This window comes from Bidens hawaiensis, unplaced genomic scaffold (genome assembly GCF_021521415.1).
Source record: "Bidens hawaiensis isolate Kalapana, Puna unplaced genomic scaffold, B.hawaiensis_p1.1 tig00072392_1, whole genome shotgun sequence".
NCBI classification, from domain to species: domain Eukaryota; kingdom Viridiplantae; phylum Streptophyta; class Magnoliopsida; order Asterales; family Asteraceae; genus Bidens; species Bidens hawaiensis.
In genome coordinates, this window is record NW_027502664.1 from 33,658 (window position 1) to 51,841 (window position 18,184).

The 18,184-nt window shown below is 35.3% G+C and overlaps 1 protein-coding gene and 2 pseudogenes across 1 annotated transcript; all 3 read right to left on the reverse strand.

Moving 5' to 3' along the window:
* Nucleotides 1–262: 262 nt before the first annotated feature.
* Nucleotides 263–1,701, reverse strand: LOC143605999 (zinc finger protein VAR3, chloroplastic-like). Its single transcript, XM_077081918.1, has 6 exons — nucleotides 1,667–1,701; nucleotides 1,131–1,248; nucleotides 919–925; nucleotides 613–839; nucleotides 384–499; nucleotides 263–308 (listed from the first exon to the last, which is right to left on the reverse strand). Exons 1-6 carry the CDS (start codon nucleotides 1,699–1,701, stop codon nucleotides 263–265), a joined length of 549 nt encoding a protein of 182 aa, XP_076938033.1.
* A 5,241-nt stretch (nucleotides 1,702–6,942) lies between these two features.
* On the reverse strand, nucleotides 6,943–9,125 carry LOC143606000 (putative late blight resistance protein homolog R1B-17; annotated as a pseudogene).
* Nucleotides 9,126–12,093: 2,968 nt separating this feature from the next.
* Nucleotides 12,094–15,795, reverse strand: LOC143605996 (receptor-like protein EIX1; annotated as a pseudogene).
* Between the last annotated feature and the right edge of the window lie 2,389 nt (nucleotides 15,796–18,184).

Consider the following 18,184-nt stretch of genomic DNA (forward strand, 5'->3'; position numbering starts at 1 on the left):
TCACGCTTAATTAAACGTATAGTTACTTAAACACTAACACAAACATGTTTAATAAATGCCTTACACGACCCATTTAACACAATTAAATATAACAAGTTCAATAACATGAATGACCTGACCCGTTTTAACCCTTTAAACTTCATGTTGTGTCGTGTCAAAACTTGCTGGCTCCGGTTATGGTAACCGGTAGCATTTTGACACATTATTCCTATTTAAGCAATTAAAATATTTAAAACGATTATAATTGCATAAAAATAGGGACTTACGAGGGGCACTCTCTGTTGCTAGCAAAATTCATAAATAGACACCTAAACACATAACATCAAAGTTCATACGTTAAAAAGTATTTATAGATAAAAAAACTGTGTATATAAATTTCTTACTGTGGGCAGTTCCAGTCTCCTTTCTTCATTTCAACATCATGTGTTCCAACCCTCTTTGCCCCTCGGTTTTGCATTTCAAGCACCGAATGTTTCTCCAAAAATTCATAAAATTGCATCTGAAAAATAAAAACATCTGTTTTAGTAAATACACAATCATTAATTCAACTATAAGTTCCCTCAAGTGATGTTTTTTATTAAAGAATAACAAAATTGTGAAAGGCCATTAAACTGGCGTTTGCAACTCCGAATCCTGTTCCGTTAATTCAACAGACCGTGCCTTTCTAGCGACTGTTGCAGCTGAATTTTGCAATTCCGGGTCAACTCTCGTGTCACTAAGCTCGGTCAACTCCAAAAGCAACTTCTTAGCAAATGCTTCAACAAGTTCCGCCACCGAACGCTTCTTATCAGAACCAACAGATGGATCGAGTGCATAATTTAATAAAACACACACGATATCTACGGTTCGTGCATCATGACTCACTGTCTTTTAGTATCACATAGGCTCTATCGCATGATCCTTTAAAGACACATATACCACAAACCTATGTTTAAAATGTAAAAATATCAAAATAAATTAGAAATAAAATATTTAGACATAATACCTATGTTTAAAATGTAAAAATATCAAAATAAATTAGAAAAAAAAATGTTTAGACTAATTTATGTTTAAAATGTAAAAATATCAAAATAAATTAGAAATAAAATATGTTTAAATGTTTAGACTAATTAATATGCAAAATAACTTACGTCTCCTTCGTGGAGCTGTAAATGTGATCGCAAACGTTTCCCGAAATTAACAGTCTTCCAATTAGTATTTGGACAACCTTTTTCCACAAGAGTTTGAATATCTTGCATAGATAGTGACCTGCAATGTGATAAATAACATGCTTATTTTACTTTATTTATGGACTGATTATGATAACACTGTATTTATGCCTAATTACTAATATAAGTATCTTATTTAGGATCTTTAATCAGTCTAAGACTACGAAGTTATGCCTAATTAATAAAAATTTATGTATATGGGTTCCAATTGGGTCAAATAAAATTAGACAACATGTCAATTTGGGTTTACTCAAATCAAACAACGAGACAAATTGGGTCTACTCAAATTAAACAATGGGTCAAATTGTGTCTATTCAAACTAAACAATGGGTTAACTTAAAGTGTCTATTCAAACTAAACAATGGGTTAACATAAAAAGCGGGTCAAAACTTTTTAGCTTAAAATGGATCCAAATGAATTAGCACCATCCATTACCAATGTTTGTCTCCAACACCTACTCGTTGTCACCACCAGGTCCACCACAAACATCCATTGTAGTAGAGCTCGGTAGGCACTAGTAGGGCGGTGGGGCAGGAACTAGGGATAAATTGAGATTAATCGGTATAATTCGGATTGGAATTTACATATATACCAAATTGAATATATAAATTTCCAATTTTGACCGAGTTTGACCAAATAACGATTAATCGGAAACTAGCGATTAATTGGCGCCTAGGTACAATTTTTACAACCAAGCAAACATCAGAACCTACGCCACCCCAACACCCGTCCCCGCTAGATGTGTCATAAAAAAACATAACTTCTGAAACCACTTCTATTCAAACACGACTTAATTCAACCCGAGTAAACCCGTTTTAAGTAGGACGCGTTCTAAGTGGTCACCCAAACCCGCCCAACCCGTCTAGTTTGCCAGGCTTACTAACTAACCAGAACCATACATTTTTAACTATCCAACTTAGGATCTTTAATCAGTAATGAGCCTAACACTACTATGTATTTTTGCCTAACTAACTACAAATGATCAATAAACTTTTAAAAAAAGAATATATATATATATATATATATATATATATATATATATATATATATATATATATGGGAAGGATCAAGAGAGAATTCATTCTTAGGGAGAGAACTAGAGAACTCCTAATTAGGGGTTTATTTTTGTAAAATAGCATCTCAATCAGATCTAGCACATCGTGAGAACCCCTGTATTTCCCTCTTCCCCATCTCCCTGATTACTATTGAAGATCAACTGAAACCCCTATATTTCCTCTTCCCCATCTCCCTGATTATTATTGAAGATCAATTGAATGTTTCATCTTCCTCATCTCCCTGATTACTATTGAAGATCAATTGAAGCGTAATCGTCTATTCTAAACCCTAATCGATGATAGATATTGAAGATCGATTCTTTATGTGTCATTACATGTATATACCTTGAAGATCGACTCTCTAGCCATGAATTCAATCGTTACATATGACAATTGAAGGTGTTTCATTCGTTTTCTAGGTAAATTAAGCAGGTATTGCTTCATATTAAAGTTTTACTAGCAAAATTGACATTGTATTTCCAGATTTAGCCGATTCTAGGTTAGAACATGTGTTATGTGATGAAAAAAAACCCTAATTTGTTTGATTAGAGTGCCCAACCAAGTTAATCAGTTGATGTTAATCAGTTGGTGTTGACCGACAAGGTAGCATACTAATTATATATTGCATATATGTAATATAATGTTACGTATTGCATATATGTAATATAAACTACATATGATTTATTTGATCAGATTGACTAATCGACCTCCTATATTGATGTTGCTTCAAGTTTTTGCAATTCTTATTATAATCTTTTGTAATTTTATGGTGTTGAACAACAAGGTAATATCTTATTTTTGTACATTATATACGCAATACAATGTTACATGAGATTAGTATATATGAAAATAAACATGAAATTAATATATATGCAATACAATCTATTCTGGTATGTTGGATATATAATTGAATTTATAATCGTAATGCTGCATGATTAGCTGCATGTTCTCCAGTAGATCGACAATTTCTTATTTAGCTTGCAGCAAGCCTAATTGTTGACTATATGATTGAATTAATGGCTTGTGTAGCACGTCTTTTGGTTTTGTGTCATTCTTACTTGGTGAATAATTGGTTATATACTTATATTAACTTCTTTATACACAGGTTTTGGTGAGGCTTGCTGGTGCTAATGAGCATATGTATGCTAATTATGAAGAATTTATGAAATGGTTGATGGATAACAATTTGTTAGAGATCGGTTGTAAATAAACTCGACCAATATGTAAGTAATAGTTTTTTCTTCATAAATTAAGTAAAATAATGTTATTTCACTATGTCAGCTATGCCTAATGCCTAATGCTTGCTCAATTAGTTTTCTTCATGTTTTCATAAGTTTCCTGAAGTACAAGCTAATACAACTGGAACCTTATATTCTATAACTCGAAGTGGTCCTATATCCTCTTGCATCTAAGCTTGGTAACTTAAGGTTTGTATGACATCATATGCCAGATTCACTAGTTAATTACTACTTTAATTTCATGTTGTTGATGATTTTTTACCAAGATATTGTTACATTTTGTAGATTTATGGATTTTTTGGGTGGTGAGATGCCCCATTTAGGCAGATAGCAGTGGATTTGTTGGGTGGCGAGAACCATGAACAAGTATGAAGCATTTTCAAGAACCACCAAAATACAAAAAAAGGAAGTTGTTTTAGTTAGTTGTTGGTTGCTGGTTCTTTGGCTTGAATTATTGTCCAAATTGACCTAAAATGTTGTAAAGGTCTTATATTTTTTTAACCGGCTGTAAAGGTCTTATACGCTGATGTACTAGTTTTTTATTAATGTATTGCAATTCAGTTTTTGATGTAATAAGCTGAAGTAATGGTTGCTATATATTGGGATATGCTGCTGTCAAAATACACACTAAAAATGCTAGAAAGTTGGGCCAAAATGCAGCCAAATTTGCACATCAGATTACAGGAAAATGAACGCAAATGTGCAGTTAAAATTTTGTCAAAATTCAGCAAAAATACACATCAAAAACTTGCTAATTGCACAGATTGTTGGAAAATGAATGCAAAAATGTAGCCAAGATGCAAATTCATATATCTCAAACCTTTTGATTTTTGTTGCTATGTTTTGGCCCGTTTAATCTTATAGTGCTATATCATGATCTGTTTTATTTAATATTGACATATTTCGACCCGTTTCGATTAAAATTTTTTTTTACTCGTTTCATTTATATGCTAAATTTTATATGTTTCATATTATATTGCTATGTTTTAACCTGTTTCACTTTATATTGCAATATTTTGACCCGTTTCAGTTTAATGACTATATATGTTCACCTCATAATATACAAAGCTCACTCAACGTTATATGTTTGTTTACATATATGTAATGTATGTTTTGTATTGCATGTGAATACGAGTTTTAACTGTAACATTTGACTACAAATTCCATACATCAGTTAAGACCACCATGTAATTATACCATAAAATTCATATTCAAATTCAATCTCATGTTCTAACAATCGATGCACGAATTTCATCATGCACAACAACAATATAAAACTACGAAGAAGACACTCTTTAACTAGTTACGTTGTTGGATTTTCCATTTTTGTGTTTTCTTGCATATTCTCTCGCTCGTTGCTTGCATACTTTGACATCTGAAAGAAAAATATCTTGAAACATTCTGTGTGCCTCATAGAAAACACATCGCATTCTGTGAAGTTGCCATTTTCCTATTAAAGCAAAAGTAGCGCATATATTAAATACATCAAACAATAGCATTACATATATGTAATACAACATAGTCCATATGCATTTAGTAACTAATAACCGCCTTGTAAAATTTCATATGCCTCTTATCAAGCACACCGCAATCCATGAAGTTGTTAAATGCCTATTCAAACAAAAGTAGGGCATATATGTAATCCATGAAGCTAAATGCCTATTCAAACAAAAGTAGGGCATATATGTAATACAACAGACTACATATGTAGGTAATAGATTATTGTTACACAGAAGTAATAAGTAATTGTTGCATATATGAAATACAATAGCCTATATATGTAGGTAATAGATTAGTGTTACATATACGTAATAGATAATTGTTGCGTAATATACAAATGCTGCATATATGTAATACATCATAACAAATATGCATTTACTAAGCAAGCGCTATATACATGTAATACAACAGCCTACATGTGTGTATACTTGTATATAGATAAGTGATGCATATATGTAATATAACTGATTGTAGGTACCTAATATATAACCGCAATGCATATATGTAATATTGACAAATCATATAAAACACATGAATTGATATCAATAAGTGCATCTTCATAGCTTTCATCTATATTCTGTGTACAAAATGTTTTTCGACACTCTGTTATTCTATTAAACAAAAAAACTGAAAAACAGTTCAACGCTACATATACGTAGCATAACCTATGTAGCAAAATACAACATATGTGTATTGCATAAATCAAATTCATCAATATTTCATATACATAATACTTCATCACTGCATATACGCAATACATCAACACCGCATATACGCATCGCAACAACACCGCATATACGCGATGCGTCAGCAATACATATATGTAATACTCGGAAAATTATGTAAAATACACAAACTGATCTTTATATTCATCTTACATAGCTTTCATTACAAATTAATGTTCCTCGATATTGTATTGATCATCAATTAAACACAAAAAATACAAAAACAAAGCATGTCGAACACGATAACCTCTATATGCTCAATTGGAGGTATAATACACCCAATCAATCTGTTATTGTGTGAAATTGATTGCTGTAATTGTTTACCTGGTATTATTCTTCAGATTTGTGCTCGATTTCGCATCATATTTGGACGATTTAGATGATTGAAACTAGCAAATCTTAGAGGGAAAAACCCTAACTTTCAGCAAAGAGGCAGGGGCGATGATGGTCTGCACAAGGGAAGAGGAACGATGATTTAGATTTATGTTAATTCCAATTTTACCCTTCCTTCTTTAAAACCCCATCTTTATTTGTTTTCTCCCTTCCCTTGTTTCTTAACAATTGATTTACTAAAATCAAATGCATTAATATGAGTTCTCTAGTTCTCTCTTGATCCCACCCCTATATATATATATATATATATATATATATATATATATATATATATATATATATATTTCTTTCTTTATACAAAATGAAAATATAACCCATTATAAAGATTCAGCAAAATCTTGCTTGAATAAATCAAAACAGAGGCAAGCTTCCTTGAGAATACAGTAGTAATATCTAATATCAGTTCCAGCAGTTTCTTCTTCTTCTTCTTCATTATTAATGTAATGTATCCTTTTGAAAGTCACCCACTCCGGCCACGGATGCTGGTGTTCACAATCGACGCGTCTTTCACTTTCATCGGTTAGTGACGTAAGCGTAGGGTTCAGGAAGAAATGGGTTGTTTAGTGGGGAATTGAATTGAACGGAACGGGTTGAGGTTTCCGACGGTGACGGTGGCGTTGACTTCAGCAGGGATAATGAAAAGGGTAATTTAGCCCAAAGTATTGATTTTTCAAAAGGGTAATTTCCTTTTGAAAGTCATCCATAAAAAATATTGATGTCAAATGCAATTTTGTGTGATGTTATCAATTGAAAATTTATGTGCAATGTCAATTCACAATTGTTTAATAACTTAAGCAGCTAGCATAAAACATCCATGAAGAAAAATAACATAATGGCTAATAGCAATCAAGTGGACTTTTTTGAGAACTTTATAACATTTCACAGGATCAAAACCTTTAGTGGTTGGGCTTGGGCCTATTGTCTGGCCCAAACCATTTTTGGATGCGTTAATTGTACAAACTACAAACAGAGCTCGAGTATCATTAAGCACAGTCAAAACCTCATACCAGTAACAACTATTAGTCATTAGACTTCAAGTTTAAGTCTCTTGATCCGGAGGGAGCACAAGAAGCTTAAATTTCTTTTGAATCAAACGCGCCGAAGCAACGGTTAACCAAGAAGTCCAAGACAACTCCATAACCTCAAGAGTGGTTATGTCCCCTAAACCCGAAGGCACCGCAACAAGTTGTTCACAATGCTTCAAACTAACCCGTTGAAGCTGCGGAAACTGATGACCAGTAGCCTCCCAATGCACCCAATCCGTCTTCCCAATTTGAAGAACTCTTAGCTGAACAAACCCACCGTCGGGTGTCACCCATCGTTCACCCACAAACGCATTGTCCCCAAGTTTAAGAACCTCAAGGCTTAGTAGCTTCCCAATAACCGACATTTGTTCCCAATCGAGCATAGTGTCGGATAATGTAAGTTTCTTTAGCTTAGGTGGGAACTTGTACCAATCGGGAAGAACACAAAACTTACCATCCAATGGTGATATCGGGTACGTGTCGTTTAACAACTTTATCTTCTCGAGATGACTTAATTTCGCAATGTTATCGAACTTACATATACCCTTTTTCTCTTCCAAAAGCAAGGCTTAGTTCCCACGAACACCGAGCTTTTGTAGATTTGGCGTCCGGGCTAAAATCACATCGGTACAACTACTCGGGGAAACTTTAGACATCGTTCTAAGGTTTTCGTTAACCAAAGGATCTTTACCCCCCTTTCGCGAGCTTGAAGACGGGGCCGTCAAAACACTAGCCGCACTTGTGTAAACATGTCTTAATTGTAACAACATCCATAGATCCGCTTTAACCTCAATTTTACGAGAACTTGTCTCGAGTATAAGCGTTTGTAGGTTCCAAAGGTTCGTTATAGTTGCCGGAAGAACTTCAAACGTTCCTAGCAACACAATGTACCTTAAATGAACGAGCTGGATGCTCGGGAACCGAGTGAAACTAATCGGGAGAACATCCAAAACTCTAAGCAAGTTAAAAGTGCCCGGAAAGTATGTTATGAGTTCCGGACGCAATACAGTTTCTTCCTAGACCATAACACAAGCAAGACCGAATATGTGAGGAATCGGGCTTTAAGGAAATGTAATCCGAGACCCGAGAATGAACAGAAACACGACAAAAGACGTTTGGATCAATCGATTTATATATAGATTGTTCCAAACCTTTAATTTCCTTAAAAAAGTTTTCTTCTTCAGCTTGTTTAACACACATGTCATGAATTCGACATGTTTTGATTCCACCGTTTTCCTTTTGCCTTTCGACCAAAACCAAGTTCCGATCCACAAGATCTTGCAAATTCTCCTCCGCCATTTCTTCTGCACTCGCGTCCCCAATTCGTTGAATAAACCCCTCGGCGACCCAAATATGAATCATTTTCCATACCGGTATCTCGTAATCCTCCGGGAAAACACCAAAATATAAAAAACAAGCCTTCAAATCATAGGGTAAATGGTTATAACTTAATGCTAATACCTCCGTACATTGCTCCGGTTCCATAGCTACATAAGTATTCACCTTTTGCTCGACTTTCTCCCACGAACTAGGCGTTTTATCTCGCTTCTTTAAAATACCCGCAATCACAACTATCGCAAGAGGTAATCCGTAACATTTTCTCGCGATCTGCGATCACAACTATCACAACTACATAAGTATTCACCTTTTGCTCATCCGCGATCATTTCCACGCTCCATTGCGACATATCTTTGTTTTCTCGAGTAACGTCGTACAAAATCTTGAGAAACACCTCGCGTGTACTATAAACTTGCGAAACGTAAACCCACGACCGGATGAAAAACTCGTATTGAATAACTGAATCGTTGTACACTTTCTTAACAAGAGTGGTTTTACCTAACCCACCCATACCCACAACTGATAACACCTCGAGCTCTTCCGTCTCCGCCTTGAGCCACCCGACTACATTTTCGGCTTCCTTATCGAATCCGACAACATTCTCCTCCTCTACAGACAGAGGAGATCTAATAAAAGTCTCTGTAATGCAAGTAATCAAAGAAGTATTAAAAATAAAATGCCAATATTTTTATCGCGAGAAATATACAAATCAAATGAAATTGAAACAGAAAAAGGATTCTGTATTTCAAAATCAAATAATTATTGATTCATTTAGTCTAAATCAATCTACATGTTTCACAAATTAATAACAACTACCAGAAGAAGAAACGTAACATTAAATTGATAGAAAAAACACAATCAAAAGTTAATTTGCACATAATAAATAAGTTACTATCACTACAAGGTGTTGCAATATTGAGCCACATCTACTTGTTTACCATTTATCTTATTCCTACTTCCACACTTACCTAATATTATTTACATGTAATTAAGTTCATATAATTCATAAATTTTTATTACTAACTAAAGATGCTAAAAAACAGTTTTGAAATCGCCCAAAATTGTTATGGGCCAAACCAGTTTCCAAACCGACCCAACCTGTAGGTTCGTATAACGGTTCGGACTATGAAGACTCAAACTGGTTTCCGAACCGAACCGATATTGCCCCAAACCGGTTTTTTCCCAAACCAATTTATATCCCGGACCGAATAGATTTGAAAGGTTTGAACATATTTTTCTCCTAAACCGGTTTATAACACGAACTAGTTTGCGCCAAACAGGTGACCAGTTGTTGACTAAACCGGTCCGGTTTATACCCAAACCGGTTTGGCCTCATTAACCAATTTGTACCTCTATTACTAACCGGTATAGTAAAAATCCCAACTAGTAATGTGAATTGTATCATTGTTTTTTTTTCTTTTGTTACGGGTGTTCACGGTTTGATTAGTCGGTTTTAAAGTCAAACCAGAAGTCACACCGTTACAAACGGTTTTTATCATTTGAAACCGAAACTGAACTGTTGAAATTCAAAACTGAACCGTTATTAATGGTTTGATTTTAATTTGGTTTCACGGTTTGGCTCATTGCACTTTAGTTAGCAACTGCAACGCGTGTGCTTTTTTTGTTCACCGGATTTTTTTATATTTAGATGTGTTAAATTGTTGTATATAGGCGTGGAAAAATTTATGTTTTACCTTACTTTCAATACCATAAACAGATACCAACCAAGCTTTGGTAGGTTCACAACCGCAATGCGCATTTTTGTTATGTTGATTTGTTGTATTTGAGCGTTAACAAAGTTTTTATGGGGTTTGTTTATGGTGTCGTAAACAGGGACTGATCGAATTATCTCAACTCAAAGTCGTACCGCACAGTTTGATGACTGTCAATAACATCAACACGGCGCAACGCGCCGGGAATCTATCTAGTTTGACAATAAAATGCAACATAAGAATTATGGAAATATCATTAATATCTAATAACGACACATATGACTATATTTTATTTTCTTATGATTTATCTCTCTCGAGCTAGTCATGAGGGCAATGAGTTGGGATCCAAGAGTGTGGCATACCCAAAATGGATCAAACTGAATTCTAGTTTTCAAAATGTTGAGTTTGTACTAAACTTTTTGATAATAAATACACTGCATATACAATATATTACACTGTAGTCGCTATAGAATGATAGTAGTTTAAGTAATATTATCAATCACTCAAAGTTTTTTTATGATAAACTATATAGCCCTGCTTTTTACGAGAAAACAATTCGTTTCTTAATAAATTCATAAAGAGATATGAGCTACAAATCTCCATATGCTTTTGAAGTGAACAAAGTAAACTCCCTATCCCCACATGAAAGTTGTGGTTTATTTCTTCTAGTGATTGTGGTAGTGTGATGTTTCTTTATTTTCTTTTTGCTTTATTTAAACGTTCCTCAAAAACCCGTAAGGATTTTGTCAAATAATTAATGTTTTAGAAAAATATACTAATTTACAAATAATTCTAAATGATAAGTGAATAACTTTGATTTTATCTTGATAGAAAACTTAAGAATATACGTTAACTTTTTAGGATGTTGTAAGCTTGCTGACTAACAAATTTTGGATGGGCTTATCATTCTTGGTTGTTTAGCTGCTTTAAACTGGTGGGCCTGGGATTATTAAATATGAAATAGTTATGAACCAGTTTTAGGTTGCTATGGAATAAGTTCTTTACGATACCGGCACTAGATTAAAAAACTAACACGTCAGCGTAGAAACACAGTGACTACATTAGTATAGCTTATAATTACAAAAGTTAACATATTAAAAAAATAAATATGGTACTCGCACAATTTAAAAAAAGATAACACAAAGGGTAAATTGGTAAAGTTTAAAATAGTATCGACACAATACAACGAATACAGTAGCAAAACTCATATAACTTATGCCAAAAAAGATTAACATATTCAAAGAAACAAATACACAGAAATAATATTTAAAATGACGTTTATTCGGTCAGTAAAACCCAGACGCCGCAACAACGAGTTGGCGCACGATCGGCCGATTTCGGTTACATTAATTACATTGCCGGAACCCAAAAAAAAATTCGTATAGCTTATGATACATGAAATAACATATTTATAACGTTTATTTGTTCTGTAAAACTCGGGCGGTGAGTCAACACGGATTTGATCGAGTTCCTTCGATACAATTCAGGAACTAAAAAAATAAATAAATCAACCTTGAAATCCTAAATGAAAAAATATTAAAAAAAACTTCATTTTTTATCTATATATTATAATTATTTGAAGTATAAAACGATGATTCTTAGAATTTTACTAGAAAAGGTTTTTGTGGTTCTTCATCAGTTTGGTGGTGGTTAAATCTATAGTACCCAACAACAACCCCGCATTCTATACTAGATGTTAATCTTCATCATAACTGTACACAGTGACTCGCAGAGCCTGAGGAACCAATGATTTATATATAGTAGAATAGGCTTCGCGATTCAAAAGGGGATAGCGGCACAACTTGTTGCTCGCTTACCCATTATACCAGATGTAGCTTGGTTTGTGTTATATATAAAAATTTCCTTTTAATCCAAAAATTAGAAGTTTCAAGACGCATACAAGGTGTTTGATGAAACGACTGAGAGATGCTGTCATGGGTTATACTTTTGCATTATGTATCGGTTCTTTGAACAGCAGTTGTTACTTGTAACATACCTCTTTTGGATTGCTGTTGTTATTGCTCTTTTATTTCTTTTCAAAACTCAACTGCAATATCGAATTCAAATTAATAGTGGGTTAGACCGAAACTGTAAATAAAGAAATGGTATTCAAACAAATAACAAACCTGTTGCCATCCCATGATTTTTAAGTTATGCATTTCTGATCTTCAGTCCACTTTTTTTGTCACCTGCATGTATTACATCTCATGTATTGCAATATTTCTATTTATATTTAACATAACATACCCATGGCTACAAATATATAGTACAACAGAAGTATTCAAAAGCAAAATAATATTGTTCATACAACATTACAATTTATAAGAAATTATTTGGCTTCTCTGCCCCTTTTCATCTTGGAAACTCTCACCGCAACCATCACGTGTACCTTATCCATTGTTGCCTCTGCAATCAGAAAAAGCTTCCGTCTCCACTGCTTCTTGAATGATAGGACTCCAAAAACACCCCAAAAACCTGTTGCAAACCCACACGTTATGTCCAAATAAAACCATACATTATTTGGCTTTTTATTGCTTGTTATGGTTGGTGGTTTTTCATGACTGGAGCAATTATTTCGCAGAGGGTCACCACACAGATCCCTATTGCCGGCATATATTGATGGGTCGTTAAGTGTTTGAAATTGATTTCCGGTTGGAATTCTTCCTGATAAGTTGTTGTGTGACAAATTCTAACACTTAAAAAGTTCAAATCTGCCATGCTTGGAGGGATCATCCCGGTAAACTGGTTGTCTGATAAATCGAGAGAATTTAACGCCTTCATGTTTCCAATGCAATCTAGAATACTCCCACTCAGGTGATTATGAGACAAATTGAGACCCATCAACAACACAAGTGCAGTTATCTCTAGAGGGATTGCTCCGGTAAGTTTGTTGCTCGAAAGATCCATGTTAAAAAATATATCCAAATTTCTTGTATAACCAAGCTCGATTCCTTTAATGACCTGAATCACACCAACATCATAGCTAGAACTTTCTTTATAAAGAGATGGATATGTTTCCTCAATCATACCTCTCAAATCTCCAAAACAACGAGGGATGGATCCTTTTAAGTTGTTTTGTGCGATGTCTAAAATCTGAAGATGTGAACATCTGCACAAAGATTGAGGAATACCTCCTGTGAAGTTGTTTTTATGCAATCTGGGAACCGTCAAATCTGTAAGAATTTCTCCAATTCATTTTGGTATGCTTCCAGCGAATTCGTTATTGCCCAGATCCAAAACTTTTAAGGATCTCAAATTCCCCAAATTGAGAGGAAGTTCGCCCTTAAAGTTACAGTTATTCAGTTTTAACCATACCAATGATGAAGAAAGGTTTCCTAAAGAACTAGGAAGAACTCCAGACAGCCTATTCGAATTGAGTATAAGAATCTTCAAGCCCTGTAGATTCCCGACACAGTCAGGAATATTTCCAGATAAATGATTGCTAGAAACATCAAGAAGTGTCATAATTGTACTTCTGCACAGTGACCTTGAAAGTGACCCACTAAAAAAGTTGTCTTGTAGAAGCAAAGTCTTGGTATATACGCTAAACGGAAGATTTATCATAGATCCACTGAATTTGTTGTGAGAGAGATCTAATACAAAAAGCATGGGCATCTTCCGGAAGAATGTTGGTAGAAGTCCGTGTAGGCTAGCATTAGACAACACCAACGACCTAAGCTTCCTTTGAGTTTGCAACCACTTTGGAAATCCATTTGCCATCTTGCAAGATCTAAAGTTAATCAATTGGAATGGAGGCGTCCACTCATGCGAGATATTGAAGATCAACTTATCATTAGGACCCATGTACAAGTCCCTCAGCATTGAGAGGTTAGCAAAATGGGCTTCAAAAACCACACCTTCTAAAGAATTTTCAGAGAGATCTAAATTAACGAGTTTGGTAAGTTGCCCAACTGAAACTGGGATTGGACCTGTTATCAAGTTTGAAGCTATAGAGAGTGTTTGTAATGAATCTAGTCTTCCTAGGGATGTTGGGATTGCACCTGTTAACCGGTTTGATAGCAGGATCAAACGCTTTAAACATGTTAGTCTTCCAAATGATCCAGGGATAGAACCGTTTAAATCATTATAAGACAGATCTGATGCTTCTAATGATCTTAATCTCTCCAAAGATTTAGGGATTGAACTTGTGAAACTATTTTCGCTAAGCTGTAAGACTCTTAAATTGGTTAGCCTACCAAGAAATTCAGCAATTGAGCCGTGTAATTGGTTATAATCTAAATACAATGTCTCTAAAGCATATTGGGAACATTCAGACGTGTTTGATGATGGACCTATCATTTCTCCTCCAAAATAATTACTTGATAAGCTTAATTCCTTGAGATGACAGTGTCTCCAGATTCCAACAAGCTCAATGCGCTCAAACTTATTATAAGAAACATCAAGCTTTACAAGGTTAGGCATGGCAGGAATTGACGAGCTCAAACTGTTAGACGAAAGCAAAAGGACTCTTAGTGAGGTGATGTTCATTAATTCAGGTGGAAATTTACCTCCAATTGAATTCTCGCTAAGATCAAGATATTGTATGTTAGGTAGGGCACTGAAATTAAGATAAGTGGGTGAAAAGTGGGTGTTGTGAAGGCCACATTCTGACAAATGCAATTCCAGTAAGGAAGGGAGCTTTAGAGAGTTCCATGCCAAACTAAGATTAAGATTATAGTATGAAAGATCAAGGAATGTTAAGGAAGTCATGTTCTGAAGAAAATGTGGGAGTTGGCCTTCAATTATGTTGAAGCTGAGATCAAGATGTTGGATGGTGGGAAGCATTTTACTTGAATTAAGATGAAGACCAAGATCAACATTAAAAAGTCCACACTCACTCAAACTTAAGTACGTTAAAATGAAGGAATTGTGTGAAATACCATATCAACATTTTTTGCTTGAGAAAGATCCACAAAACTCAAGTCAAGATGATTGAGTGAGGAGAGGCTGGAAACCCATGCCACGTCATTTGCAATGAGCCTCCGTGGGTAATAATGTGAACCAAGATCAAGAACCTTCAAATTGGAAAGATTTCCAATGTGATGGGGAATAATACCATTAAAGCCTGCATGAGAAAGATTGAGGTAACTTAGTTGCTTGAAGGATCCAATGAATTCTGGAATCTCACTTCCTTGAAAATCATTCCCACTCAAATCCAGATGTTCCAGATGCCTCAACTCGGCTAAGTATGTGTTCACCCTATCACCTTCTAAGTAGCATTTTTCTGTGTAGTAGTAGGAGTCGAACCGGTAGAAGTGGGAGTAGTCGTCGTCTTCCATAGCATCCCCTTGATTTCGCCTGAGATGGAGTCCAACAACATTTCCAGTGGCGCCATCACAACGAACACCTTCCCACGTGCAACAATTAGTCCCGACCCATGATGAGAGCACCCCGCACTCAAATTTAATGCTATGTTTGAACTCGAGTAGCGCGTGTCTCTCTTGCTCATGGCAGCTTCTTGTTAAATTTTGAGCACCGAGACACGTATATTCAGTTGCAACCAAAAATATGCTGCAGAAAACAAGATGAAACACCGAAACCCGCCGATTTCCCATCGTTCAACCTCAACTTATTAGAAAAATTGAGTCGAAATATGAGTTGCTATGAATTAATAATTATGTAGGGGACCTTAATTATGGCCCATGGAAGACTTCACAAGTCATTGTGGAATGTGGATGGATGATCAACGCATAAATTGTATCCACAATAATATTGCTTCGTCTATCTTGTGCTATCTTTCGTTTTCTTCATAAATTATTAATTTATTATTCCCAACGATATTTATCTTGAGTCTAGTCTATTGAATCACATTCATATATTATTTTTAGTAAGCTTGTAAAACGGTCAGAACATGCTAAGTAACAAGTCAAAACGAGCTGCTTTAGAAAACCATCAATTTGGTTCGGGTCAAAATCATTTGAGCTGTCGTTTTGGAAAATGATATGTATTAAAATGGGTGCACCCACCATTTTCGTTATAGCGGATGGTGGGAATGGGTGGAGATGACGCTACTTGTGGCCCCAGTGGCGAAGATTGGACGAAAACGCCGAGGGGGCAGACAAATACACGTATGAAAATTTCCATAAACGGAGGGGCTGAGCTCAACTTTCCGGACGAAAACGGGTAAAATAACACTACGTATACAAATTACAACCTGGAAAACGAGTAAACTTACATTACCGAGCCAAAAAATGGGGGGGCCAGGGCCACCCCTGACCCTTGAGAAGCTTTGACATGCTTGTGGCGGCATCATGGATGGTGTAGGTGGCTATGGAGTGGCAACAATGGCAGTGTAGGTGGTAGGGAATTTACGTTGCATTTTATGGAGTGGCAACAACGATATAAACATGCACATCCATAGCTACTTCTAACAAGTTAATATTGATGATCATTAGTTTCAAGACTAGTTGAGGACACGAAGAAAACCCCAACCATGCGCTGATAACGCGACTAAGTCTAACCCCTCGGGTTTTGGTAGCAACCATATTTTTGTAACGAAACACCCAAGTCACTCTACCAACGTCTACAACCTTGTGCCACATGACACATATATGGGAGGGTTATTACAGAATTACAATTATAATAAGAGCTGCAAGAACCAATAAAATTAATTCTACCAATGTTATTATGCATATATACTTGAATTGAAATGCATACATTTATGTGTTCGTATTATAAACATCTCACACGTGCATAGATTGATTATGCTTATCTGATCAACACAAGTGTATAAAACTTGTTATGAGCAATAAAGATAGGGGAGACCGAAATTAATTAACTAATTAATAAGAAAAAAAGAGTTAATCTTTTACAATTATACACTCTCCACAAAAATTGTTGTTATAGTTACTTTTAACATTTCAATTAAATGTAATGCTATGAAGTCAAGTAAACTTACGGTTTCCTCCATATATGTTCTTGATATTTAGCTTCCGCATCTTTCGACACACAACATTTCCGGCATAGTTGAAGAAATCACACCTTTCCCAAATTAAATAAAAAATGCATTAAACCAAACACGTCATGCTTAATTAAACGTATAATTTACTTAAACACTAACACAAACATGTTTAATAAATGCCTTACACGACACATTTAACACGATTAAACGTAACAAGTTCAATAACATGAATAACCTGACCCGTTTTGACCCTTTTAACTTCATGTTGTGCGTGCCCGGCGGAACAAGGAGGGACCCGTGAACCAGTGAAGATCAAAAGCCGTGAGAATCAGTTTTAACATGACACTGTTACATGAGAATTAACAGACGAGTGCTTTATAGAATTGAAAAACCGCATAGTTTGGAGGGATGTAGTGGGTCAGCATGAGAAAGTAATGATGCTGTTAAATCAGGATGATGTTAAAACTGTAAACTGCTTCCTTAGAACCCGTAGAAAAAGTGCATAAGCCGCTGCAAACTGAAGGTTTGTAACATACCCGTGAAGCCCGTTAACCCATCCCGCAGAACCGGTTTAAAGACCAGGACCGACCTATTTTTAATAGGTTCGGTTCCGAGTTTGAGATATGTAAGGCCAAAAAATGTAGCTTGCGATATCAAATTACGAAAACCATTAATTATATTATGGTCAAGAAAATAATTAAAGCCAACGAGAAAATCGGACACGAAACGAGAGCTTCGGGAACACGCGTTTAACTTCAACGAGAAGAGATCTTCTAGATAGGATGTGTTTAGCTATAAATAGGGACTTGTATTTCTATTTATGTGTGTGCTTGTATGATGTAAACAACCACCTAAGGGGAGCTCACCTTGGGTGGGATCGGTTAGATTAATGATATGAGTGTTTTATTATTACCAATTACGAAGTCGTTCAATATTATCTTTATATTATTTGTTCGATCGTTTGTTTATACCGCACCCGTCTCGACACGTTTATCGAGAGCAAAAACCGTTCGATGGTTGTTTTGGGACCTACAAGATATCCCGCAAACCAACTCCATTTCTGGTCCAGGTCGTACCCGTTGCACAGCC

Excerpts from the sequence above, each read along its gene's own strand:
- LOC143605999 (XM_077081918.1), bottom strand. The coding sequence starts at position 1,701 with ATGGATGTTTGTGGTGGACCTGGTGGTGACAACGA. Across the intron at positions 1,249-1,666 it reads GGACCTGGTGGTGACAACGA|GTCACTATCTATGCAAGATA; the intron begins GTAGGTGTTGGA and ends ATCACATTGCAG. Across the intron at positions 500-612 it reads ATTCGGAGTTGCAAACGCCA|ATGCAATTTTATGAATTTTT; the intron begins GTTTAATGGCCT and ends TTTATTTTTCAG.